This window comes from Coenobita brevimanus, chromosome 84 (genome assembly GCF_032717465.1).
Source record: "Coenobita brevimanus isolate Jiangsu-jjx chromosome 84, ASM3271746v2, whole genome shotgun sequence".
Classification (NCBI taxonomy): Eukaryota; Metazoa; Arthropoda; class Malacostraca; order Decapoda; family Coenobitidae; genus Coenobita; species Coenobita brevimanus.
Window position 1 is genome coordinate 48,628,339 of NC_137037.1, and position 26,665 is coordinate 48,655,003.

The following is a 26,665-nucleotide window of genomic DNA, read 5'->3' on the forward strand; positions in this document are numbered from 1 at the left end:
CCCTGTTAATATAAGCTTCTCCATGCCTCCTTTGTGTTTCATTTTTCTCTCTACTATTCCTACTGTAGCAACTATTTTTTATACCTTTTCCTTCCTCTGTCCTTTAAATGTCCTGGACGTGATGATCTGTCTCTCCCAGTTTACTGTACCAACTGTAAGAAAGAGCTGGTGATATTCTGAAACCCATTCCTCTCTTATAATGACTCTTCTGTATTTTCTATTCCAACCTAGTCTTTGGTTTTCTTCTTGTCCATCTCACATCTTGGCCTGAGGTTTGAGGAGCGGCTGAAGCTTCTGGGTCAGCATAACATTGCCCTTGACCTTCAACTTGCCACTCATGAAGGCAGATTGGGGGTTGAGTTTCCCTGCAACCATGGCTGTGAGGTCATCCTCTGCCAGAGTCAGAGTAACATTTGGCTGCACTCCTCCCTTGGGTGGTCCCTGGTACACAGCTCCAGTGCCTTCCTTCAGGTCCACCGCTGGGGGAACAAGGAATATTATACCACAGTGGTCTAAAGATACTAGTTGGAGTGATTTTCATGAGCAGTATTATGCACAAGTCTGAATCCTGAAGAGACAGCTGGAGGCATTTTTCTATACTGCTCATAATGGAGCATTCTTGTCATCTAACTTTTCATTTTGTCACAGATGGTTTGGCTAGGTAAAGTTATGTCAAGCTGGGGTGAAGCCAGATACTCACTCCACTGTGCTGCCACTCTGCCGTCGCGCTTGATGTCCCACAGAAAGACGGCCATCACTTTGTGGGCCAGGGTGGGGTCAGCTGCCACGCGGGAGGCAATCTCGCTGAACACGCCTGCTCCTGCTGCCTCACCCCCACTCACTGATGTACCCTCAGATCCACCGCCTTCTATGATGTCCACATACCCACCTGTGGACAACGACATCATCATCATCTTCATCATCATCATCATTCTACATACCTACCTATCAACATTTCATCACCATCACCATCACCTTTCCCACCAAATAAGGGGTGGGTATTGTGAGACAATAATTTTTCCTACATATCAACCAACAGACACAGGCAAGTATATGAAACAGAGAGGGAGGAGAGATGGAACAAAGCAACAATGTCGAGAGTAGAAACTGGTATACCAATAAAACATTACGAACCTCACAGATTTGTCAAGTACTCATTCTTCCCTTCTCTAATACCTGTATTTCTCCATGTGAGCAAAAGACCTTACTACTGTATCAACTTTTTCTAAAAATTCTGAGAGAGTGCAGCATCTCATCAGTAAGTTTTAAGTTCTTGAGCTAAGTACTACTTCCACAAATTTTTCTTTTTAAAGATCAGTAAGACCTTTGATACCTGGTGGTTGTGTGAATCAAGTGCTCCAATTGGATGCGGCCTTTATAGGTTTATATCTGAACAGTGGTTGGAGTATAATTTTCGCATTGCATCACTCAAGAGGCAAGCAACTTATCACTTTCACCTTAAATGTCTGAAATCTCTAGCCCAGTCCTGGGTCCTTATACTGCTGATGGAGCAATAAAGGATGGGATGACAGATACAAACAGATAAATAAAATCCTTGCACAGCAGTTCTACATTCCATCCATGGTTTCTAATTAGTTCTACAGAGGACAACACTGCATTTCCACATCTCAAACTTGCCTGTGAGACATTCCTTGCCAGTTTCCTTGATGGTAGTGGTGAAGAACACTCGAGATCCCTCCTTCCACATGTTCACAACTAGTGTCTGTCCAGGCAACACAGGCTTGGCGAACCTCGACTGGTGTGATGAGATGAAACAATGACATGAGTTCACGGAACAATAGATGGAAAGTACTACTGAGTGGAGTCAGGGTTTTCTGTGGTACTGCATTCATTTTATTATCAACACATTCCCTGTTATGAATGGGTTTAAAACTCAGCTATGTTTGTGGGAGGGGCGAATGAATGTGTTTGAATGGATGAGTAAATGGGGAGTGTGTCGTCCTGTCTCGGCTACCTCCCTTTCCTTGGGGGAAGCAGCCTAGGTATATAGATAGATAGATAGATAGATAGATAGATGTTTGTGGGCCTTATGGACAGCAATTAAAACCATATCAATGAAAGTAAAATCTTTAAAATGTTCCCTGCAACAGGTATAATTCATTCTTGTCACCTGGAAAACCGTTTTCTGCTCTACCAATGCCAACAAAGTCAGTAAGTTGAAAATTCAAGTACAAGAGTATGGTAATATCTGTCTATCTATCTATCTACTGCCAGACACCTTAACCCCATAAAGGGTGGCCACAAACAAATTGCCTCCATGTCACCCTGTCCCCAGCCATTTCACGGCCCTGCTCCCAGCTCACACCCCCTCTCTCATATACATCTCCACTCCATCCCTCCATCTCATCTTTGGCCTCCCCCCCCCCCCACCTCACTCAAATACACTCTCCTCATCATTCTCTTGCTCTCCATCCTCTCCACATGGCCAAACCACCTCAATGTGTTTCTCCTAACACTTCCTATCACATCCACATCCACACCACAATGTTCCTTCACTTCCACATTTGTCAGTCTGTCTCTCCATGTGACTCTACATGCTCCTCTCAAATAACTCATTTCCACTGCCCTCACACTTAACTTGCGTCCCTCCAACAAGGTCCAAGCTTCACTTCCATACATTAGAGTTGGTATCACAATACTGTCAGGAAGTAACTTTTTCACTTCCATGCTCACTTGCCTGTTTCTTATCACTGCTTTCAAAGAACCAGCAACATTTCTTCCTTGTCGTACCCTTTCACGCACTTAATATTTGTACTCCCCTTATAATAGTGTAAAATGTGTAACAGAAAATAATGAGAGGAACACATAAATAAACAAACATAAATAATAGTTCTAACAAAAATCAACCACTTTAACACACAGACAGACAGACAGACAGACAGACACACACACACACACACACACACACACACACACACACACACACACACACACACACACACACACCTTGCAGAAACACTGCAATAAAAATAAAAATCATGTTTGAAGATATACTGGTAAATATAAACTAAGTGTGACAGGATATTTTAAAAGAAATGATACACAAAACATGAGCAGATAAGAAAATCATGGTAGAACTGTAATGGTGTCATACCTTCATGGCCTTAAACTTGGTGACATCACCACCGCAGTAGGTGGCAAGGATGGCACGCGCTGTTACCCCATAGAAACAGAGGCCATGCAGGATGGGCTGAGCGAATCCTCCCATGGCGGCAAAGGAAGGGTCAATGTGCAGAGGGTTGCGGTCACCAGAGAGCCGATACAATGCAGCCTGTTACATGTAAGAAAGTTAAAAGGAACACATCAAATATTCCAATTAGGGGAACTGGGACTTCGAGTCCAGGCAACAGCAGTCCAGGATATGCAGGGAAACAGTGTGCAGGTGGTTGCAGTCACTGGTGAGGCAATACAGTGCTGGATATTACATAAAGAAGTTTTAAATTCCATGTCCAACATTAAGTCTATTTGTGGTATGGATATGTACTTCTTATTCTGTATCATGGATTCCACCATTCCACAAGAACAGAAGTGGATTTTGAATTAACTGATTTTTACACACAATATCTCCAAGTAGGAGGAATAACAGGCTGCTGAAAGTTCATCTCAGTGGAAGGGTTCAGGCATGTGAATGTTTTGACTAACTGCTGTAACCAGTGTTGGCTGAAAGTTTTGACTAAGTACTGTAACCAGTGTTTTATGAAGGAGGGGAGTGGTAGGGTTGGAAACTTATTCAGGCATTCAGCTCTTCACTGGCCTTACTGAAAAAAAAAGCTTATTCTCTGCCTAAGTTAATGTGTCTGACAGTACATCAATAACAAATTAGTCTCATCATCATGCCAACTATTTTCAACCATTATATCAGATATAAGAGATCCTGACATAGGAAAAAGAGAACACAAAAGTGGGAGATACCAACAGAGTGCCCAGTGAAATGGACAAGCATCTATTCACTCAGCATTCAACCTTTGAAAAATTGGTTCCAACCCAGTCTAACCTGGTCAATTCCAGTCTTGTACTCCTTGGTGGCATCAGGAGCTCGGGTTGGGTGAGGGTGGAGAGACACGGCCGCTTTGCTGGACCTGGGGCCGCCAAAGTTGCCCTCGCCCACAAGAAAGATGGAAAACTGTGCCCGAGACATTTCACTGCCTGTCTCGTCTTTGCTCGTAGCTAAAGGGGAAGATGACATGTATATGAGAAGGTAACAGAGACAGTAATAACCAATGCTATATTACTGTATCCCCTCCGTAGTATATGGACTTATGGTTTGGCTACAGGAACACATTACAGTGTGAATGTTGGTGTGCACCAGGGGTCAGTTTTGATCCCCTTGTTGTTTATCATGGTACCTGAAGCCCTCTCATGCGACTTCAGAAATAGACTCCCATGGCAGATGTTGTGTGCAGATGACTTGGTGTTGACTGCTGAGAATGAAAGGGAGGTGGGGGAAAGATTTAGGAAGTGGAGAGATGGTACGGGGCACAAGGGCTTAAGACTAAATGCAAATCACACAAAAGTTTTGGTATCTAGGGCTGGTAGCAGTATTGTAAAAGAAGGGGAGAGTGGCCATGTGAGATATGCCACAAGGGCGTGGGAAATAATTCCATCTTGTGCAGTGTTTTTGATAAATGGGTGCATAAGAGATGTTGTGGTATTAGTGGTGGACTGTGAGATAATGCTGATTTCATGTGTGAGGTGTGTCAAGGAGAGCAGATGGAGAGTGTCAGGTGTGAAAAGATTGAACTTGCTGGTGAATCTCTTGAGTGTGTGGAAGAGTTTAGTTATTTGTGAGACATGTTATGTGCTGGAGATGGGCTCTGTGGCTAGAATGAGGAGTGGTTTGATGAAGTTCAGGCAGCTGTTGCCTCTCCTGACCTTGAGAGTGCTCTCCCTTCATGCTAAGGGATCTTTGTATGCACCATTTGTTATGACTGTAATGCTGTATGGGAATGAGACCTGCGCAGTAAAGGAAAAGAATATTCGCAGGCTTAAATGTACAGAAATGATAATGATTAGGTGGATGTGCTGTGCATCCCTGAGTGTGAGGCCTGGGGGGCAAGGTTTATGATCGAAGAGTTGAGGGCTTGGATGAGACTGGAGTGTATTGGTGCTGTGATGAGGAGAGGTAGATTGAGATAGTTTGGGCATGTGGAGAGGATGGGGGATGATAACTGGGTGCAGTAAGTGAGAAGTGTTAATGTTGCATGTGGGTCTGCGAGGGGTAGACTGAAAAAGACCTGGGATGAGGTTACTGAGTGTAACCTCAGAGATTGGAGACTGATTAGGGAAGCTGCCAGAGATCGAGCAGCATGGAATGCTGCAATTAGGTGACCAAAGCTGACACATGCACGCATGTTGGAGCCTTTAAAAAAAAAAAAAAAAAAAAAAAAAAAAATCTAGTTAGTGATCTCTATTGTCCTGCTGCAACAGCTCTACCAGAAGCTGAGCTATCAACATCATGGACTAGACAATCAGCCATTAGGTTCTATAAACACAGAATGCAGAAACATAAATGTGTGTGTGTGTGTATGTGTGTGTGTGTGTGTGAGTGTGTTCTTACCTAATTGTTCTTACCTAATTGTATCTTTACAGGAATGAGTCAAGCTCGTACTGTCCCGTGTCTTAAACCATATTTATCGTACATATCCTTAAATTTGTCAATTGTTTTGGCACACACTATTTCATTCGGTAGTGCATTCCATTGATCAATTTCTCTGTTTGGGAAACTGTGTGTGTGTGTGTGTGTGTGTGTGTGTGTTTTTACCTAATTGTTCTTACCTAATTGTATCTTTACAGGAATGAGTCAAGCTCGTACTGTCCCGTGTTTTAAGCCATATTTATAGCACATATTCTTAAATTTGTGAATTGTTTTGGCACACACTATTTCATTCGGTAGTGCATTCCACTGATCAATTGCTCTATTTGGGAAACTAAATTTCCTTACATCTTGATCACCTCTCTTTTTATGCAGTCCTCTTGCTGATGCATCCCCATAGGTTAAGTAATCATTTATGTCTATTTTCTTCTTCCCTGATATGCATTTATATTGCATAATCATGTCACCTCTTTTCCTTCTCTCCTGTAGTGTTGGTAGATTCAGTTTTTTAGTCTTTCTTTGTAGCTTAGATCCCTTAAGCTTGGTACCCATCTTGTAGCGGCCCTCTGAACTTTTTCAATCTTGTCTATGTGTTTTTTGAGATGAGGACTCCAGACTACTGATGCATACTCCAGGGTTGGTCTGATGAATGATGTTATTATCTTTCTTAGCATGTCTTTGTTTATGTGTGTGAACGCTATTCTCATATTTGCATGCATTGTATACATGTTCCGTACCTTCTCGCTGATGTGGTCAGCCGGAGATAGTGTTATTGATCATCACACCTAGGTCCTTCTCTCTTTCTGATCTGTGTAGGGTTTTATTTCCTAACTTATAATCCCAATCAGGTCTTTTTCCACTTTTACCAAACTTGATTACATGACACTTGTCCACACTGAATTCCAAGTGCCATGTATTACTCCATTCATGTAGTTTATTTAATTTTTCTTGTAGCTCTTTACAAGAGTCTGTGTTAGTAATTATCCTTTGTATTTTTGCATCATCTGCAAACATATTTAGATAGCTTTCATTTCCAGTGTTACTGTCTATATCATTTATATACACTAAAAACATGATTGGTGCCAGCATTGAGCCCTGTGGAACTCTGCTAGTCACTTCTCTCCATGATGAGTAATTTCCCTTTAGTACTGTTCTCTTTTCTCTTTTTATGAGAAAATCTTGCATCCAACAATACAGTTTGCCTCAAATTCCTCCTTGATGGTACTGTTTCCATAAAAGTGGTGTGGTACTGTGTCAAATACTTTCTTGAAATCTAAATAGATACTGTCCACCCATCTTTCTCTTTCCTGTAATGTGTGTGTGTGTGTGTGTGTGTGTGTGTGTGTGTGTGTGTGTGTGTGTGTGTGTGTGTGTGTGTGTGTGTGTTTCCTATACTCACTATCCAAGATGATAACAGCACCAGATCCTTTGTCCAAGACGTCGCTAACAGTCATAGTCGTGGACAGGGTTGCAGCAGGAGGCACTGGCTTTAAGTTCTCAATGTACATTTCACCATGCAGCAACTGGGGTTGCAATGGAAGTAGAGTATTATTTGGCCGCTGAACCAGCCTTGTGTCTACTTGGGCAATTATGCGCACTGCAGAATGAGTGAAAAAAAGCTCGGCCAAACATACACAGATTAGCTGACCAACCAAAACATTCAAGATGGCGGAGTATGCTGCTCAAGGACTGACTGAAGCAGTTTATTTGATAAAGAGTGTATGCTGAAGTGTGAATAAAACTCCAATTTAACACATTAATAATAATTTTCATATACGTGATGATGATGATGGGAAGCTTTATACTTTGCCTTAGCTTAGAGATAGGTGCTTTGTCACTAACACGTTCATAATGGTTTTACAAACAAACCTATAAACTAGTCACTATACCTAAAGAATCTCTGATGTTTCATTACTTAACACAATGAAGCTGGTGAAGTTCAACCTCCTCACAGGAGAGAAAAAGTCCACAGTTGGAGCATTTGTAGTACAGAGTTGAAGTGGTCGCCATATTCTTTGTTTACAAACGAGAGCGCACTGACCGATCCACCTCATTCTTTCGCTCTCTTTGCTTGGCAGGCGGAAAAACTTGCTTGCCGAGTAATTGTCTACCAGAAGAGCGCTCTGTGGCGCCCCGTGGCGCTCGGCCAAGTAGACACAAGGCAGAACTTTACTAAGATATATTAACAAATTTTAAAGGCACCTGTTTTCATGTTGTTAAAATATTACTTCCTTAAGGCACTGTGATCTCCCTGTGATGTCCCAGTTAATATTATTCTGGCCATCCCAACATTCATCCATCATTTACCCTATTCCTAAACATCCAACTACAGTAAAGGTCCTGTAATCTCAATGGCAGGGGACCGAGGGTCTTTCGAACTATTGTTTTTTCCGGACTATTGGCAGGGACCTCTGAAAACATTAGAAATATGAACATGATCATTAACACTTTCTAGTTCGATGATACTATTTTCATTCATGGGAAAATTTGAATGCGTGACCAAAAAGCTCTTGGAAAAAAAAATGGGATAAACATTTTTATGCGCTCTTTCAACTTATACTCGTCACAACTATTTTACTTTATGCAACATCATTGTCATTCTTCTTTCATCTTATACTATAAAGCCTCAGCTTTCTAACTGTATAAAAACAAATCTGCTAATGCAAATATTTTGGGGTGAAAAAATGAGCAGAAAAGAAAAAACTTGAGTGCACGGCAGGGTAGGAGGGAGGGAGAGTGGGGAGGGGGGGAATGCGGGAGGGTTCTGCTGGCTGGAGGGGGGTCAGACCTTGAGTTTATCACTTATTGTGTCACATGCTTTCGCTTATCAGCTTTCTTTCCACCATGACTAGTAGGTGTGGGAGCCACTGCTTGTTTGTTGTAGTCACATATTGGTCTGAAAATCGAGTGGAATTATTGGAACAGCGTCGGGCTAGGCACAGGTATAAACTGAAAATGGCCGTCCTCCCCACAGCTAGCAGGATTTCAGCGACGTCTCGTAACATTCAGAGTATTAGGACATTCAGATTACCGGTGGTCAGACTGAAGGACTTTTACTGTATTGTATTAACACACTCATAGAGAAGACCATATTCTGGAAAATCAGAGATTAGGACATTCATAATTCACCTGTAATGAAGAAGATGAAGAAGAAGAAGAAGAAAAAAAAAAGCTAAGATTTTCTTTGTTTCTGTGGCCTGAAGTTGATGGACTAAAGAAATTCAGCCACTTCAGTCAGGTACTCATAGACAGCCTTTCCTGAGGTAATGACAAGGACTGTGTTGTGAGAGGGAAGGATTGTCTGTGTTGTGAGGGGGAGGTGCATGAGGTGTGCAAGAGTGTTCTGGTGTGACAGAAGGCGCTATAATGAAAGCTAAGTGGGTTGACTATCAACTGAATTTGGGGACTACTGAATGACTGAGTGCTAGAGAAGGAAGCCTTCATGTAGAGGTATCAGTACAAAACCAGCAGCAAAGCTAGCCAGTTTTATAAGTGTCCCTCAAATCCCTATTCCTCAAAAGGAAGATGGTAGGCTACAGTAGAAAGGCACCTTCAGCCTGCAGTCCACTGGTTCATATCCAGAAGAGCCTGAGGCCACAACAACAGAATGATGATGGCCACATTATAGTCTAGCTACACTAACTCATATCTCTATAGGCAGGACAGTTTTTGTGGAAAGAATAACTGGATGGGGTTGACAGAGGATTGCATCTGGCTGAAGGTTATGTAGTGTAGTGGTGGTCGCATGTTTTTACCTAACATATGTCTACGTAGTGCAGTGCTGCCTTGGATATTCCAAGAGGGATTTTTTCAAGGTATTCTGTGTAGGACAGAGCAGTTGCTAGCTATATGGCTCAGGATAAGCTTATACACAATGAGTGGTCCTACAAAGGGACACCTTCATGGAGTGGCACCAACAGAACCAGGCTGCTTCACTGCCGTGTAATACAAATGTCCTTCAAATCCCTCTCCATCTCCTGAAATGTGAACAGTGGGCTACAGGTAAAGGATAACTTCAGCCTGCAGTTCATTAGATCCTTGTCCAAATGAGTCTGAGGTCACAAAAACAATAAAAACAACAACACAAAATGAGTACATTCCTGAACACACACCTTTGTAAGATCAGGAGACCAACCAGGTATTTGGGTCCAAAGGTTACCTCCCATCATTGCAACCTGTGCAGGGATGACAGGGAAAGTGGGCAGCGGGGCAAAGTCCTCACTGTTCTCATACAGATACTTCAGTCCATCCTCATCTTGCAGTGATACACCCACTGAGGAAGAATACCAGAAAATATGAATATGGATACTATAGTTCCTTCACTTTAACAAGGCCAGATTTTCATCCTTTTGTGGCTTATTTCATACAGATAGAAGGCAACAAAAGATGGCTGTAGGGTCATTCCATCATAATATTCGGAGACAAATTAGTGAACTACTCTCAGTTATATTTGCAAATGTATGCAATATAAACAAATAGCTTTTTCAAGCTATATTACCAACACTTCACACCACATCATATTAGAGACGGATTATTTATATGTTTTAATTTTGATGCTACAGAAGCAGGTTTTCAAAAGCTGTGTGAGGAATGTTACAGCAATCCCATCCCCTCAAGTACTTTGCATATATATAATTTATATGCTATAATGTAGGTGAAGGTGTTCACCATCCACTCACTCGATGTAGTGCTGCTCTCAGGTGTCTGCCCTTTCCTCTCCTCCATCCTTCTTCCTTCCATCCTCTTCTGTCTTTCTTTCCTTCATTCTTTCCTCATCCTGATGCGTACGGGTTACTTTACGCTCCCTCTTCTGTCTTTCTTTCCTTCATTCTTTCCTCTTACTTCTGCCTGTTGGTGACTCTACACTGAGTGACAAGCCAAATAGGTTTCCTGTACACCAGGAAACCATTTACTACGTTGGGTGGTAACCATATAACCAAATTTTGACGCTTGGTGGTTTAGTGGGTAATTTAGGAGCTCCAATCGGATTGAGCCGGTGAAGGTTTATATCCATGGGGTGGTTGGGGTTTACTGCTCACGTAATATCACTCCGGGATGAATAAGGCTGGTCACTCTCATCTTAAATGTCAGGACCTACTAGCCTAGCCCCGGACTCCTATGCTCCTCTTGAGGAAACGTAGGATTGGATGATGGATGGATGGATGGATGTAATTTATGATATACTGTATATATAATTTATATGATATTTGCCGTAATTTATATGCTTCTGATAAATTCTCAGGTTGACACTAAAGGCTGACATTTGCGTGGAACGACCCTCTATGAGATTTATGCTGCACCTCTTTGTGACTACCATCATCTTCTCATCTTAAGCTCTTGGTATGACTCAGAATTCAATAAGAATAGAGACAGGAATTCTAGGACAATTTATTTAAAATGGGCATAACAATGGGAACAGCCAAACCTGCATTAATCTTTTTCATGTGTATGAGTCTGAGGCAAGGCAAACATAATCTAATACATTAATTTTAAGGTTAAGTGTACTGAGATGGTTTGGCCATGTGGAGAGAATGGATGACAATAGGGTGATGAAAGAGGTATTTCTGAGCGAATCTGAAGGAGGGAGGAGACGAGGCAGGCCAAGAAGAAGGTGGAGGGATATGGTGGATGAGTGTGTGAGGAAGAGAGGTATGGAGGTTGGTGAGGCTAAGGGACTGACAAGAGACCAAGCTGGCTAGGTGAATTGTGTGCGAAGAAGCACATAACCATGGATCTGGCACCCCTTTTCAACGTGACAGTGTTCAGATTGGTTCTACCAGATAAGTAAATGTGACGCTACAGAGCGTGGTGAAATTTTTTTGGCCAATCTGATGGAGCAAAGATTCTGTGAGCTTGAATGATGAGTGAATAGAAGCTTGGCCTATTGATTTGGGCAAACTTAGGCTGTCTGGACATTGCTACTCCTCACCCTGCCCTAGGAAATCCAAATGATAATGATGATGAAGACTAGTTTTTGCTGAATTTTGTATGAAGTCTTCTACATCTTTTGCAAGATGCATCCCAGGAAATATCAATAATCAACTGTTAATATGGAAGCCTTGTCATATTTTAGTACGTCCTGTACAGTATACAATATTCTGGAATTTGTGCCCAAGTGGTGTAACATGAGAGTGTGTTTATTTGTTGCTGTGTGGAAGGACTGTTGGGCCTTAGGGAACAGCCTGTTAACTCTATGCTCCACCTCCCAAAATAAAGGAAATAAATAAATAAAATTACATTAAATAAATAAAAATACACTACTGTATATAACATCATTCATGTTAGGTGGATGGGACCTAGGCTGTATATGTGTGTGTGTGTATATATATATATATATATATATATATATATATATATATATATATATATATATATATATATATATATAAACTTAATACCATTTCTAACACCTATGAAGAACTAAGCTGCTCTGTGTGCAGCTTACCTCCAAGTGCATAGAGTATCACATCCTTGGAGCTGTAAGTGAAAGAAGTTGGACCAACAGTCATCCCTAGCGCTGCCATCTGTAGGTAAATCACAAAATTAAACTCAGCATTCAAAATGGCAACAGAAACAGCTAAAGTCAGCATACCAAAACAGCAACAGAAATAGCTAAACTCAGTATACCAAAAGAGCAACATTAACAGCTTTTATTTGTAATGTTTGTTCATATACAATGGTTACATGCATGCATGTATGCTGTTCAGTAACCCTGGTCTGTCTGGCTGAGCAGACCCATCTATCTTAAGCAAGCAACAGACTGTTCAGGGCTGTCCTGTACAGTGAACCAATGTTCTCTTTCAGCGACAGTGTCTCACCACAGTGAGGCATGGGTCAGGGTGTTAAGGTTTGGTTACCAGCTGGACACTGTAGTTGCACCTCCTCACCCAGTTGACAGGGACATCATAACAGGCTCCACATTCCCCCATTACTTGGTTACAGTATATGGTCACCACCATACAACTGTAACAGCCTGCTCTTGGCACACAAAAATGTATAATAATATTATGGTACCAACAGTACCATAATATTACTGTGATATAACAGTAGAATAATGACGATGATGATTATCGGAGTACTTACAGGTCCAGATGTTGCCTTGGCCGATGATGATGTGGCATAGGTGCGGTTGGGCTGGATGTTGGGGCCTTGCTTTAGTGAGGTCAGTGCCTGAGGGCAAATATTTTGGATGTGTGAGTGATGCATTTGTTCACTCATCATTCAGGGCTTCATACTTCATAGCACTACTACTACTACTAATGATGATGATAATAATAATAATAATAATATTAATAATAACAATAATAATAATGATAATAATGTAATAACAACAACAAGAATAATAAAAATGAAGCCCTAATCAAGACAATGTGTGGATCAGTCAGTAATAATAATTCCATCCATCCATCCATCATCCAATCCTAGGCTGCCCTATGAGGAGTATCGGAGCCCAAGGAGAGGCATGTTGGTCCTAACATTTAAGATGAGAGTGACCAGCCTCACTCATCCCTGAGTCGCATTACGTGAGCAATAAACCTCAACAACCCCTTGGATATAAACCTACACAGGCTCAATCCGACTGGAGCGCATTGATTATCCACTACATCACCAGGTGCCATAATTTGGTTATATGGTTACCACCCAGTGTAGTAAATGGTTTCCCGGTGTACAGGAAACCATATGGCTTGTCGCTCAGTGTAGAGTCACCCACAGGCAGAAGAAGAGGAAAGAGTGAAGGAAATAAAGACAGAAAGACAGAAAAGGAAGGAAGGAAAGAAAGAGGGAAGAGAGGAATGGGCAGTCATCAGGGGGAAGCACAACATCAAGTGAGTAGATGGTGAGCGCCCCTAACAACAGTAACAACAACAGTGAAGTACTAACTGAGATTATATGTGTGCTGGCCTCTGCAGTGGTGCTGAGGTGTTCTGAATTACTAAAGTCACAGATCTTGTCCCACTTGTCTCTGATGACCTCGGGTGTAACAGCATCACTCCGACTCTCACGGCACATCACACCTTCAGTGCTTTCCCAGCGGACTGGACAAAATGTGAGGCAAGTGAGGGAGGTATGGTAAGGTATGGTAAGGGAATGGTAGTTGTAGTCCTAGGTTCATCTGAAATGTGAGCCTGGTGGACTGCAGGCTTAAGTTGCCCTTCTCCTGCAGTCCATCCTCCTCCTCTTGGGAGACAGCAAAGCAGTCAATGGATGTGGTATAACCAGACAGGTGAGCTGTCCAGCTATACTGGTGCCAATGTATGAAGGCATTCCTCTCCAGTACCCAGGTAAGGTAATGTAAGTTAATCTAAGGTAAAATAAAGTATGGTATGGATTAGGTTAGGTTAGGCAATATTATGGCAGAAGATAGCATAAGTCTGGCATGGATAAAGTACAGCAAACCAGAATGAGATATGTTTGGGCAGGCTGGATAAATAAAGTTAAGATAATTTGGGTTAGATTAAAGCATGAGAGGAGAGGCGTGGATAAGGTAAGGTATGTTGGGCCAGGTTAGGTTAGGTAAAATTAGGTCACAAGAGGGGGGAATAGTCTTAGCATAGTTTGGCTAAAGCAAGTAAGAATGTTAAGCTAGGTTAGAATTGATTGATCATTTGCGATTGCAGCCAATGTCCTGTTTGGAGGAGTTCCAATGAATGAGCAAGATACATTACTGCAATTATGATGATGCAAATTCAGAGAAGATTGTATGAAAGAATATTCAGGAGGGAGAACAAGAAAGAATAAAAGGTGGTCCATTTATACAGCTTCCTTTCCACTGCATAATGTGATTTCTTGTGTGTTGTAGAGACGGTTACTTGTAGGATTATCACTGTCTATCCTGGCCTGGTACATTTCAAAAGACATGGATTATCCATGCCCAATGCCACACCCACACCCACACATGCACAGTAAGCCATCAATATGTAGGATATTGCAAGGTGGGTTACTTGTGGAGTATTATATATGGACCACCCTATACAAACAACATTCACATTTTTATACAAAAGATATCTTGTTTTCACTTAATATCCAGCCAGCTGGCCATACTGGAATTACTGTATACGGAGTAAATAATCTCCACATTAAGTGGAATGTTCTGTTCTGTTTCCAGTATCCCAGAACTGTGATTTGTAATACTGTAAAATTTATGTTCAGAATTAAGCATCCACTATGTTATCTGCTAGCCATCTTAGGATCAAGTTAATTAGGAGGCTTGCTACCACCATCAAATATCAAAACTGCATGCAAATGACAATGAATACTTGAGTTTAAAGACATTATGAATTTCACTTAACACGGTGCAATGTACACTTTAGTAAATTATGCCTTTGTGGACAGTGTGCTGCCTCACTCTACACTTTGCTTTCCCCCATCCTGTCACTCACACTTGCTGACAAATCCACCACCAGTCATGTAGAGTCCACCAGTGTCAGTGCAGTCCTCATGACACAACCATGCCACAAGCGGTGCCACCAAATCAGGCTTATATTCCTTGAACAAATCTGCAACAGGGAAATTAAATGACTAATATACTGTAATGTGTATAACGTACATCTTATATGATGCCTGCAAAATGTATCCTATTTTTGCAGTACAGGTACTTACATTCTGAAACAGTGAATAAAATTTTGAAAATATTTTATAGTATCTTCTTGTTCACATCAATGCCTCCCATTTCAAGCAATAAAGCATATAGGAAACATACGCATTATGCTGTGCACGCACAAGTACAGTAAAAGTCCTGTTATCCGAATGGCAGGGGACTAAGGGTCTTTCGGACTATTGTTTTTTCGGACTATTGGAAGGGACCTTTAAAAACATTAGATATATGTATGATGATCATTAAATAAACACTTAAGATGATATGGATTATTGTTTTAGATACTGAAAATGTATAGAAGTGTAGCTGAACAGCTGCAGGCAGGTACATCCAAGTCCAAGAGCAAGTCCAAGCCTGACGAATCCTTAGCTAAAGCCGAGAAAAATTTTAAAAATGCCCATAAAAATTTGAAAATTTTGTTCTGAAAAATTTGGGATATTGGGATACTCGGATTATTGGTGGTTGGATTGAAGGACTTTTACTGTATTTACCAAAAGAAAAACCAGTGCATTTGCCTACTGTGTGACCTGCATTGCACCCTGAAATAATCAAAGTGAGGGTAATGGATAGGTGTGGGGGACATCGAAGTGAGTGGAATGAGCTGGAAGTATGGTGGGGGTGGGAAGGGGTCATATGAGTATAACCTGTGAAACATGCTGTAGGATTATCACAATGGTCTGAATGTAGTGGATGTTCATTTCAATGTTTTCTTTATCACATATCATGGCAAGCTTGTGTTTCACTCATATATTTGGCGTCTTGTGATGCATGCAAAGAAAAAGCAAACAGCAGGAGCCCTCACTGGGAAAAAAAATCAAGCAACTGGATAACAATGCTTTTTTAAAGCACTGTACAGCAACAAGCATAAGTTTGCCAATAATCCTCTTCCAGTGTGTCCTGTCTTCAATATCTCTAATTCCTCTCTACATCATAGAAATTCTTCTTCCTTCTCATGAACTTATGTTGCTTGCTTTTTATTGTTATTGTGTAAAAAAAAAAAAAAAAAAAATCATATAACACCTTCCACTATTGCAACACACAGAGAAGTATCAGAGAACTTTTGTTCACAGCTGTACCTGACCTGCAAAAGAGGAAGACTTTTTAAATAAAGTACATCCATCCATCATCCAATCCTATGTCTCCCCATAGAGAAGCACAGGAACCTGGGGCTAGGCAAGTTGACCCTGACACTTAAGATGAGTGGCATTATGTGAGCAATAAACTCCAACCGCCTGCTGGATATAAACCTACAAAGGCTCAATCCAACTGGAGCACCTTAATTACTCACTAAACCACCAGGTGCCATAACTTGGTCATATGGTTACCATCCAGCATAGTAAATGGTATCCTCGTGTACTGGAAACCATTTGGCTTGTTGCTTAGTGTCGAGTCACCCATAGGTAGAAGGAAGAGGAAAGAATGAAGGAAAGAAAGACAGAAGAGGAATAAAGTACCCCTTCATTACACGAGATTCTTCTTAAGCAGAATACAATCATCTGGCAGCAGCAAGAGCAAAACAAAAGAGGTGTTTCTGTCTCAGAACTATTTTGCTGATAAATCAATACAGTACCTATTTCTTGCATACAGTACTTCATGATTCATTACAAAATTGTTTTAAAAGTAAATGAATTGATGGTGGATACCCATGATCTGGATAAATACTATGGTACTATAAGTGTAAGTTAAAGAGTGACTCACCAGGAGGCATGATGTCCTCTGCCATGCGTGTGCCACCAAATGGAGCTATGGTATTGCAGGTAATGTTGTACTTCTGACCCTCAATAGCAACAGTATTGCTCAGGCCCAAGAGACCAAGCTTGGCAGCACTGTGGATTAATAAAGAAAAAAAGAAAGTGGAACAAAATACAGTCATGATACTGATTCTCTGATGAGTGAATGAGAAGGGCTGTATATTCTACCAAACTCCAAGTGAGATCAGTTAGAAAAGTCCATTAAACTCAATACAAATGTCTGGAAATGATAAAAATAAAGTGAAACAAATGTGTCTTGGCTGTAAGATTTAGTCCTGCACTGACCTGTAGTTGGCCTGTCCAAAGTTGCCAAAAATGCCTGATGTTGATGCGGTCATGATGATGCGGCCATACCCCTGCTTCTTCATTACAGGGAAAGCTGCACGGGTCACCAGAAAAGAGCCCCGCAAGTGGACTCGATGTACCAGATCTACAAGGGGACACAGAGGCACAAGACCAGCATTACTGGTATATAATTAGGCCTTGTTGTTATTACAAGTCACCCTTCTGACATTCTATTTTGCTATGAACTAAAAATGGTAACTGCCACACTCATATTGCACCCTTCACAGTGTAAAGGCCCATGGCAATACGATATTACAGAAAGTTTAACTATGTAAGACTAACATTCTTGGTGGTGTTGTGAATGACAAAAAAATCTTGAGTCACCTCTGGGATTTGAACCATGGGTGCATACTGACATAAGAGCTCTATCACTAGACCACCAGGCATCTATGAGAATTGTGATGAATTATAGAAAAATTGCCTCCTAACGCTCTATTGCTACTGATAAAGCTGATCTGAAAGCTTCCCCCAGTTACAGTACCAGCTGTCTGGAAAACGCTGTGATATTATAGATAATCTCTCACTACAAAGAATGCATGTCTCACGTTTGCTTGCAGTAACAGGCAGCAGATTATTACTACAGTACCTTTAAATGTTCACATGCTTAAAGTCAGACAACAACATTCCATTTTAATAAGTCTGAGACACTGTACATAAAAATATCTACTACTTAACACCTTCCCCTCCTCTCTCTCTCATTCATGCATTCTTATAAACACACACACACACACACACACACACACACACACACACACACACACACACACACACACACACACACACACACACACACACACACACACACACACACACACACACACACACAAAGAGGCTACCAACCCCACATGATGCCAATGTTTTCAAGCCACTAAAAAGGAACCCCTGAGAACCTATACTGTTTTATTGGTACAACTGAGTGACCAGCCTAACCTACACTAAAATCAGCCTCTTATGATCAGATATAAGAATGGCTTAAAGCTGATATGATAAGACTGTGTGTGTGTGTGTGTGTGTGTGTGTGTGTGACAGAGAGAGAGAGAGAGAGAGGGGGGGGGAGTCAATTTGGAAAAGGCAATACAAACTGCAGGTTTTCAAGTGTAGACTGTGATACCCCATCTTACACCTTATCATCATCCCTGATGCCTTGGGACGGCTGAGGTGGAGCTATATTTATACTTTGTTCACCTTAATTGGGCATCAACTGGCATTTCCCCATCCCAAATACTAAGTTATAACAAAGGATTAACACTAAAACATGATGCTAGTTATGAAGAAGTACTATGGAAGAGATGGAAAGCTGTAGTACTGCCTTACTCTGCCAGTGAGCTATGTGAGATATGTTTCAAAAGAACGAAAATCTCTGCCAAGATAAAGTGAATGAGGTATGGTTTATTTTGCCTTGCATCACCCATTCTCAGTCACTCACTTTCCTTTTCCTGCCCTCTCATCAGCATGCTGCTCCACTCACTTATCAAACATTGTGCAGATATACAGTTTTCCACTCCTAATGCTACCCTCAATATTGTTCTCAAAGACTCTATGCTATCCAAGCTGCATATATCCTTTGATTAATACCATACCATCTGAAAGTATTTCAGCATATCTATTTCACCTCACCACATAGCCTCTCTTACCACTTTCATCTATGGAAAAAAATACTTCTACAGAGTTGTACTGTTTACACAATCACTGAGTTAATCTGTTTGGAAAAAGATCACTTGTTCCCCACATACCTATCAGTATTCCAATAGTTTACTTTGGCACAGTGATCACTTCACATGCTTAACTGCTAAACCAGTAAAGAAATAAAAGAGCCTATATGTAAATAAACCATACCATTAGATGTCACAGGACAACCATATCAGTGACCATTGATTTTATCTCTTCAGAGCTTCAACAGAGTCCACCACCGTCACCTCCATTATCACTTCCCCCATCTACCTCTTCCCTTTAGTCTCCCTTCCCCACCCCTCTCATATCAGTGACCCTGGAGTTTATATTTTCAGAGCTTCAACATAGTTCACCACCATCACCTCCAGTATTATTTCCCCTTTCTACCTCTGACTGCATTGTGCAGTTGACCCTTGTGTGGTGTGGTGCTGTGAGATCTGTCCCTTCTCCCCTAGGGTATAAGATGTGAATGAATGTGTTTGTGTGGATGAGTAAATTGGGAGTATGTCATCCTGTCTCAACTACCTCCCTTTCTTTGGGGGAAGCAGCCTAGGTATACAAACAGATAGACAGACCTCTTCCCTTCATTCTCCCTTCCCCATCCCTCTCCCATCTATATTCTCTCCAAACTCCTCTCCCTCCCCATCTTATCTTGTTTTCCACCAACATCACCACCTCCATCCCTCTCTCTCTCTCTGCTACCACAGTCACACTCATCACTATTTCTTTTAACTCATACCGTACAATCCCGTTTTTTGTGTTTAACAGCCGCCCCTTAACTCCTGGCACACTGAATCTCAAATAAGAGGATGGTGGAGTGCAGGAAAAGGATAGCTTCAGCCTGCACTCTACCAGATTCACCTGCAGATGAGGTGCCACAAATGCTGCAGCAATGTTTCTTGCAACTGCCAGACAATAAATAAGTACTGTAGCAACCTCTAACAGGAATGAGGTTAAAAGTTATAATCCTGCCTAAAATGAGATGATATATGCAAATGCATCTACTATACTAATTTCCTTATCTCTGGTTCTCCTTCAGGGACCTGTTAACCCAATGGCAAAAATGCCCCAGGCAGAATAATTGCCTTGCGAATTGGTTTAATCCACAAGAGATGACTATATTTTTAAATTATGTAGTGGCATCAAATGGAAGAGGCTGTCCATCTCATCTTAAATGCATTGGACAATGATAGCCAAGTATAGAAATACTACTCCTCAAATATGGATAATATGTGACTGGGAAGAAGGTTACTGCTTTTTTCCCATAATTTCACTGACCTATCTGCCTAATTTAGAATGACAGTAAGAGTAAATAATAAACAATAATAATATCCCAACCCCTCTCTGAGGAAGGGGAGAGTGGCAGAGGGAAACTAAGGATGATATGAAGTGATGGGGCAGAGAGGTATATGAGCGAGGGTGGTGTGAGTTGGAGGAAGGACTGCATGATGCAGGTGGAAAGGGTGACATGGAGGTGAAATGTTTGTGGCTCCCTTCCAGGACCAAGGCATCTGGCTCCTCATTTTCCTAATTCACCCCAGTCAGTGTCCGAGATGCGAGCGAAGGAGCGGTCCCTCAGAATGCCAGCATTGTTTATCAAGATGTCAATGCGGCCAAAGTTCTCCAATGCCGTCTGGATGATCTTGTCTCCATCCTCAACAGAGTCATAGTTAGCCACAGCTGTACCACCTGGGGATGGAATAAAGGATGCATGAATGATGGATGGATAAAAGACAGACTGACAGACAGAGAGATAACTTGTCTGTAGTTATCTGTAATACTAGTAAGCTAAGAAGTTATGGTAAAAATAACTAAATGGGTTCACTGCAGTTTCATTTATACTGTATTCAGAATCAAATGCTACATCCTACCCTCAGCAATGAGAAGCACATGTCATATGTCACTAACCTGCTTTTCGAATCTCCTCCACCACCAAATCAGCAGCACGGGAGCTCTTGCCCCCGCCCTTGGAGTCCCCTCCAAGGTCATTCACCACCACCTTGGCCCTTCGGGATCCCAACAACAATGCGTACGCCCGACCAAGACCTGACAACATGATAGGGACAGTAAAGAGTATTTGCTCTAATCTGAAAAGATCCTTAACCCCTTTAAGTTCATCTGATTGTCAAATGTAGTCACTCTGAAGGGCTGATTTGATTCACTCTGATCTCACAACTATGGGTTACTGAATTTCATGAAACCTTGGTATACTATTCAAGATATGAGTGGCCCAGTTGTCAGGTGAAAACAAATCAACCACAGTATAGGGGATGTTGATTTCACAGTGCTATAAACTGTTTATCCAGTATAACAACGTTGTATACCGTAGCCTAGTTAACTTTGTTTCAATATATGTCCAGGTTAGGTTTGAAGGATACCCACTTTAAAGATGAAGGACACCCAGGTTAGGTATGATGAATGTTGTTTTCAATGGTAGAACCATTAGACTGGTTTGGCTAATACTGTACATAACACCCATTATCCTTTATCTCTTTCAATTAGCATAATAATAATTTCTTTGTTAACAAAACTTGGCCTGTTTTATGAAATCCAGGATGCCTCTCTAGCAGCAGCTCTATCTGTTGCTCTCACTAATGACTGTTGGATGCAAGTTACTTCACCTGAGTAGATTTCAGCGAACATACTACACCACACCTCAGAGCATACCAACCTCTAACACAACACCACACAAAACCACCCACCCAGTTGTACTTGTTCAATTTTTGACATGTCATACACAGTATGACTTTCTGTGCACACAAAAATTTGAACTGAATTTGAGATTTCCCAATATATCTAAACAAAATGATGTATGTCTCTGTGGGAAATCTTGCAGGATTCTGGACTTTGGTTCCTTCTTTGTTTCGTTTCGTTTTGTTTTTGAAGGCTCCAAGATGCTTGCATGCGTCGGCCTTGGTCACCTAATGGCAGCTCTACATGCTGCAAGATCTATTGCAGCCTCCCTGTTCAGTCCCTTAACCCTGAGGTCACATTTAATGACCTCGTCCCATGTCTTTCTCGGTCTACCCCTCATAACCCCATCCCCAATATTAACACCTCTCACCTTCTGCACCCAATTATCATCCCCCATTAAAAAGAAAAAAAAGTTCTTAAGCCCTCCTCAATTTCTATGGATATTAAGGCAGTAAGGCCATGTGATGTTTCCCCTAGGGTACACCTGATTCTGTGTAAAAAAGGCTCCTTACTGAGAGTCCTAAAAAAAAAAAAAAAAAAAAAAAAAAAAAAAGCATCATCCCAAATCGTCAGTACTGTACTTGGAATATGCTTTCATTATCCTAAACCATAAATAACAAGTTTTTTGGGATATGCTGCAATTTTCCCAGATCATTAGTACAGGTGACCCCCCCCCTTTATGAATGATCACGCAACAAAAATTCACTGTAACGAAAAATGCACTTTACTATCCTTTGTTCACCTAACGAACACCAATTTTTTTTTTTCTGTGGGTGAATTTTTCTGTTTGCTGGATTGAAACAGGGATGTGTCATGTCCCCATATTTGTTCAATCTGTATATGGACAGGGTTATAAAAGAGGGTACATGGTAGGGCAGTGGATGCTGGAGAGACCCTAATGAGAGAAGGCAGTGTTTGGAAACTCCCTGTACTGTTGTTTGCAGATCATGCTGTATTGTCAAGGGAGGACGAAGGGGAACTACAAGGCTTGGTGAATGAGTTTGGGAGAGTGTGTAAGAAATGGAAACTAAAGGTGAATATAGGGAAGAATAAAGTTATGGTCTTCGAGAGAAATGACGCCACTGAATGTACAGTGAGGCTAGATGAGGAAGAAATGGAAAAATTGAGTGCGTTTTAGTACTTAGGTACGGTAGTGTGATAAGTAAGGATGGAAGTTCAGAGGGTGAAGTGCTGGAAAGGGTACAACATGGAAGAATGGCTGCTGGTTCTTTGAAAGCAGTGATTAGGAACAGGGAAGTGAGCATGGAATTAAAAATGTCACTGGATGACAGTATTGTGATACCAACTCTAATGTATGGTGGTGAAGCTTGGACCTTGTTGGAAGGACACAAGTGAAGAGTGAGAGCAGGGGAAATGAGTTATTTGAGAAGAGCATGTGGACTTACATGAAGAGACAGCTGACACATGAGGAAGTGAAGGAGTGTTGTGGTGTGGATGTGGATGTGATAGAAAGAGTTAAGAGAAATACACTGAGGTGGTTTGGCCATGTGAAGAGGATGGAGAGAGAGCGAGAGAGAGAAACTGACAAGGAAAGTGTAGCCTATGCACGTGAGGTTGAGGGGAAGGCTGAAGATGAGATGGAGGGATGGAGTGGAGAGGTAAGAGAGAGGGGGGTGTGAGCTGGGAGCAGGGCAGTGAAATGGCATTGGACAGGGAGACATGAAGGCGATTAGTTTGTGGCCACCCCTTTTGGGACTGAGGAGTCTGGTAATAGATAGATGGATTGATAGAATTTTAAACTGAGTGCACTCTCAATTAGCTGATTTCACCACAGTGCCACTAATGGAGAAAATGCACACCATTCTTTCTGCCCTACCATCCAAAACAAAACAGTACAGTATCTTGCCACCATACGTACAACATATACTGTATTCTGTCATCATGCTGCCCAAATGCCCTGCTACAAGCCCCGGCAAAAAAGTTGCCAAATCCGCCAGGAAGAGCCTTGTTCTTGAGATGAGATTAAACATCATAAGTGGGCAGGAGAATGGTATATGAGAGAGGGAGGTGTGAGTTGGGAGCAGGGCAGTGAAATAGCGGGGGACAGGGCGACGTGGAGGCGATTTGTTTGTGGCCACCCTGAACGGGATTGAGGCGTCTGGCAAGAGGTAGATAGATAGATAGAGAGCGGTAAGAAGACAAACAACATATGGTTGCTCAACATTATGGCCTGGCCCCATCAACGGTTTCTACAATTTTAAAATTGGCGAAGGGGACCAAGAAGGCAGGGGAAAATACATTGTCACTGTAGGTTAAAAGGACCACTCAAGCTCATTACCCTTCAATGGAGTCATAAAATACACAAATATTAATTTACACTGAACAAAAAGGGGATTAACAAGGGTGGATGGGGGTGAAATTGGATGGGTGACCGCCTGAGAACACCAGATGCTGTTGGCATCCCTATATGTCAAGTGGGGTTGGTGGAGGATTAGTGCCCCTCCCTGTAAAACAATTAACTCTAAGCCCTTGGCCACCCCGTTTGGGATACATGGCGTCTGGCAATGAATGAATGAATGAATAATGAGTTTGCACGATGAGATATCACTTAGTGAATGGTTCTTCAGGAACAAAACCTGTTAGTAAAGTGGGGGCCTCCTGTACAACTCTTGTGAACTGGTAAGTCACTTGGAATATTCCACTATTTTATGACATTAGTATTCACTTGTTATATGCCATCATTCTAAATATATAATTAGTACTTGGATATGATCATTAGCACCTGAAAGTAGTCAACATCATCATCTCAAACCATCAGTATCACACTTAGAAGATGCTGAGACAACTGCCTGCCCATGATAAGTTAGCTTACCATGTCATGCTGATGGGAAGTACATGCTGATAACAATCACTAGACAGCCACATCACCTCCAAGGCTAACAATATGATCACTAAAAGTATATTACCACACTCACTAAACACACTATAATTAAATGTGCGTACACAAAATAATATGCTCATGCTCTCTTGATCCGTTCTCCAGGGGGCACTGAGGAAAAAAAAAAAAAAAACTTGGTAACCACTGGGAAAGCTTGGCCGATATTCATGAACTTTCTTATGTATATTATGTTTATAATTTTATCTTTACTCATACAGCTTCCAAAATATCCACAACCAAATTTGATTTAAATAAAGTGACTGATTTCTAGTAAATAACTTCTACTAAATCTAGTTTATACTATGAACTTTGATGTTATTACTACACTGGGGTTTTGGGTACCGTAATCTTCAAGGAGACATACGACCACCTAACTTGGTATCAACACAAATTTTTACCAACATATGAACTGATAGTGAAAGGTGTACAGAACTGCATTTCCCAGTATTGTGAGGATACATCCTACATCCATAAACAATAAAAATACGATTATATATGCGATAATTAGTATAAATTTAGGTGATCTTCAAGGAGACCAACTTTTTAATTTTAATTACTACTCAAGCTTTCTTCCATTGTATCCTATGTTACCTGGTTACATTACATACCTCCTCCTGCCCCTGTGATCACTGCAACCTTGTCAGTAAAGGAGAGCGGAACCATCCCGTACGTACAACTCAGCTGACCGATGTAAACAAACTGACGACAATCGGACTGATGGCTTGCTTCTTACGTACGGATCTTTTTCTGGAGATTCTTACCTTTGATTGAGTGATTGCAATATTCATTTTTTATATTCTTAGATGATTTATTCGTACGTGGAACTAAGGTATACTAATACTGCTGATACATATGACAATACTCCAGCTGAGATGAGATGCAACAACACTACTACTACTACTACAATTAATTACTTTGTATCTTTATTATCCCATCAGGAAAAGAGGCAACGGACAAGGCAATTCAGATATTTAAGTAGAATTGGTCGCTGGGCACCCTGGGTGGAGCAGCTGCAGCATCCACCCGGAAGCCAAACCTCCTCATATTTCTCTGCACCTCGCCGTGGGGAAGGACTCTGCCCTGACCCTGGTGGGGCACTAACACAAAGGGGTCCTGGAAGTACACGCTGTATATACTGTGTCGTGGGTGTTGGACGGTCCCACAGAAGCAGTTGCTTACCTGTGATCGACGAGTCTGGTCGACCGGACAGACCCGGGTTAAGTAAAAACAAGAATTCTATGCAATTAAGTTCCCTGTATCACATCCCTGGTCTTTGGGTATACGCTTCTACTGTAAAAAGGGGATTACCTATGACAGATAGAGGGTCAGTGTGTTTTCAGCACACAAAATTTTTGTCGATCAAATGAAGTCGCCTATTTTATCGTATATGCCAAAGACAGGGATCTGGTGTGGATTACTCTGTGCGTGCACGATTCTAGTACATGTGACACTGTGCACAAAGTACCCTATACATTCCTACTTAGGAAAAGGGAACTTTATGCAAAGGGTAGTAGAAATAGTAGTAGTGGTAGTGGTGGTGGTGGTGGTAGTAGTATAGTGGTAGTTGTGGTGGTGGTGGTAGTGGTAATAGTAGTAGTAGTAGTAGTAGTAGTAATTGTTGTTGTTGTTGTGGTGGTGGTGGTGGTGGAGGTAGTAGTAGTAATTGTTGTTGTTGTTGTGGTAATGGTGGTGGTGGTGGTAGTAGTAGTAGTAGTAGTAGTCCCAGGTTCATCTGAAACGTGAACCCCATGGACATACGAATGAAGTTACCCTTCTGCAGCCCACCATCCTTCATTTGGGAGACGTGGAGGGGAGTGAGGGATATTTGTATAACCAGGCAGCTCCACCACCCAGTCATATCGATGCCACCCCATGAAGGCATCCCCATTACACCACTGGGTAGAGTCATGACGGGGTTGGACGGGATGAATATGGTTACTAATATATAAACGGTAACTGCGAAGTCGATCACACCTATGTTTTCACCTTAACTTGACCCAGATTTTCGTCCTTTTGCAACCCATTTCAAGTAGCTCCAGTGGCAGAAAAAGACGGTACTACGGCTGTTGCTCTTCCCCGTAGCACTTCTTCATGAC

General features: G+C 41.6%; 1 protein-coding gene across 1 annotated transcript; it reads right to left on the bottom strand.

Moving 5' to 3' along the window:
• Positions 1–95: 95 nt before the first annotated feature.
• On the bottom strand, positions 96–25,232 carry Mfe2 (peroxisomal Multifunctional enzyme type 2). The gene is made up of 16 exons (XM_080280432.1): positions 25,178–25,232; positions 20,885–21,022; positions 20,513–20,665; positions 17,246–17,390; positions 16,908–17,035; positions 14,995–15,111; positions 13,496–13,650; positions 12,698–12,784; positions 12,060–12,138; positions 9,727–9,887; positions 7,014–7,137; positions 4,016–4,188; positions 3,116–3,292; positions 1,639–1,756; positions 701–889; positions 96–479 (listed from the first exon to the last, which is right to left on the bottom strand). The coding sequence occupies exons 1-16, from the start codon at positions 25,230–25,232 to the stop codon at positions 256–258; spliced, it is 2,223 nt and encodes a 740-aa protein (XP_080136558.1). The 3' UTR covers positions 96–255.
• Between the last annotated feature and the right edge of the window lie 1,433 nt (positions 25,233–26,665).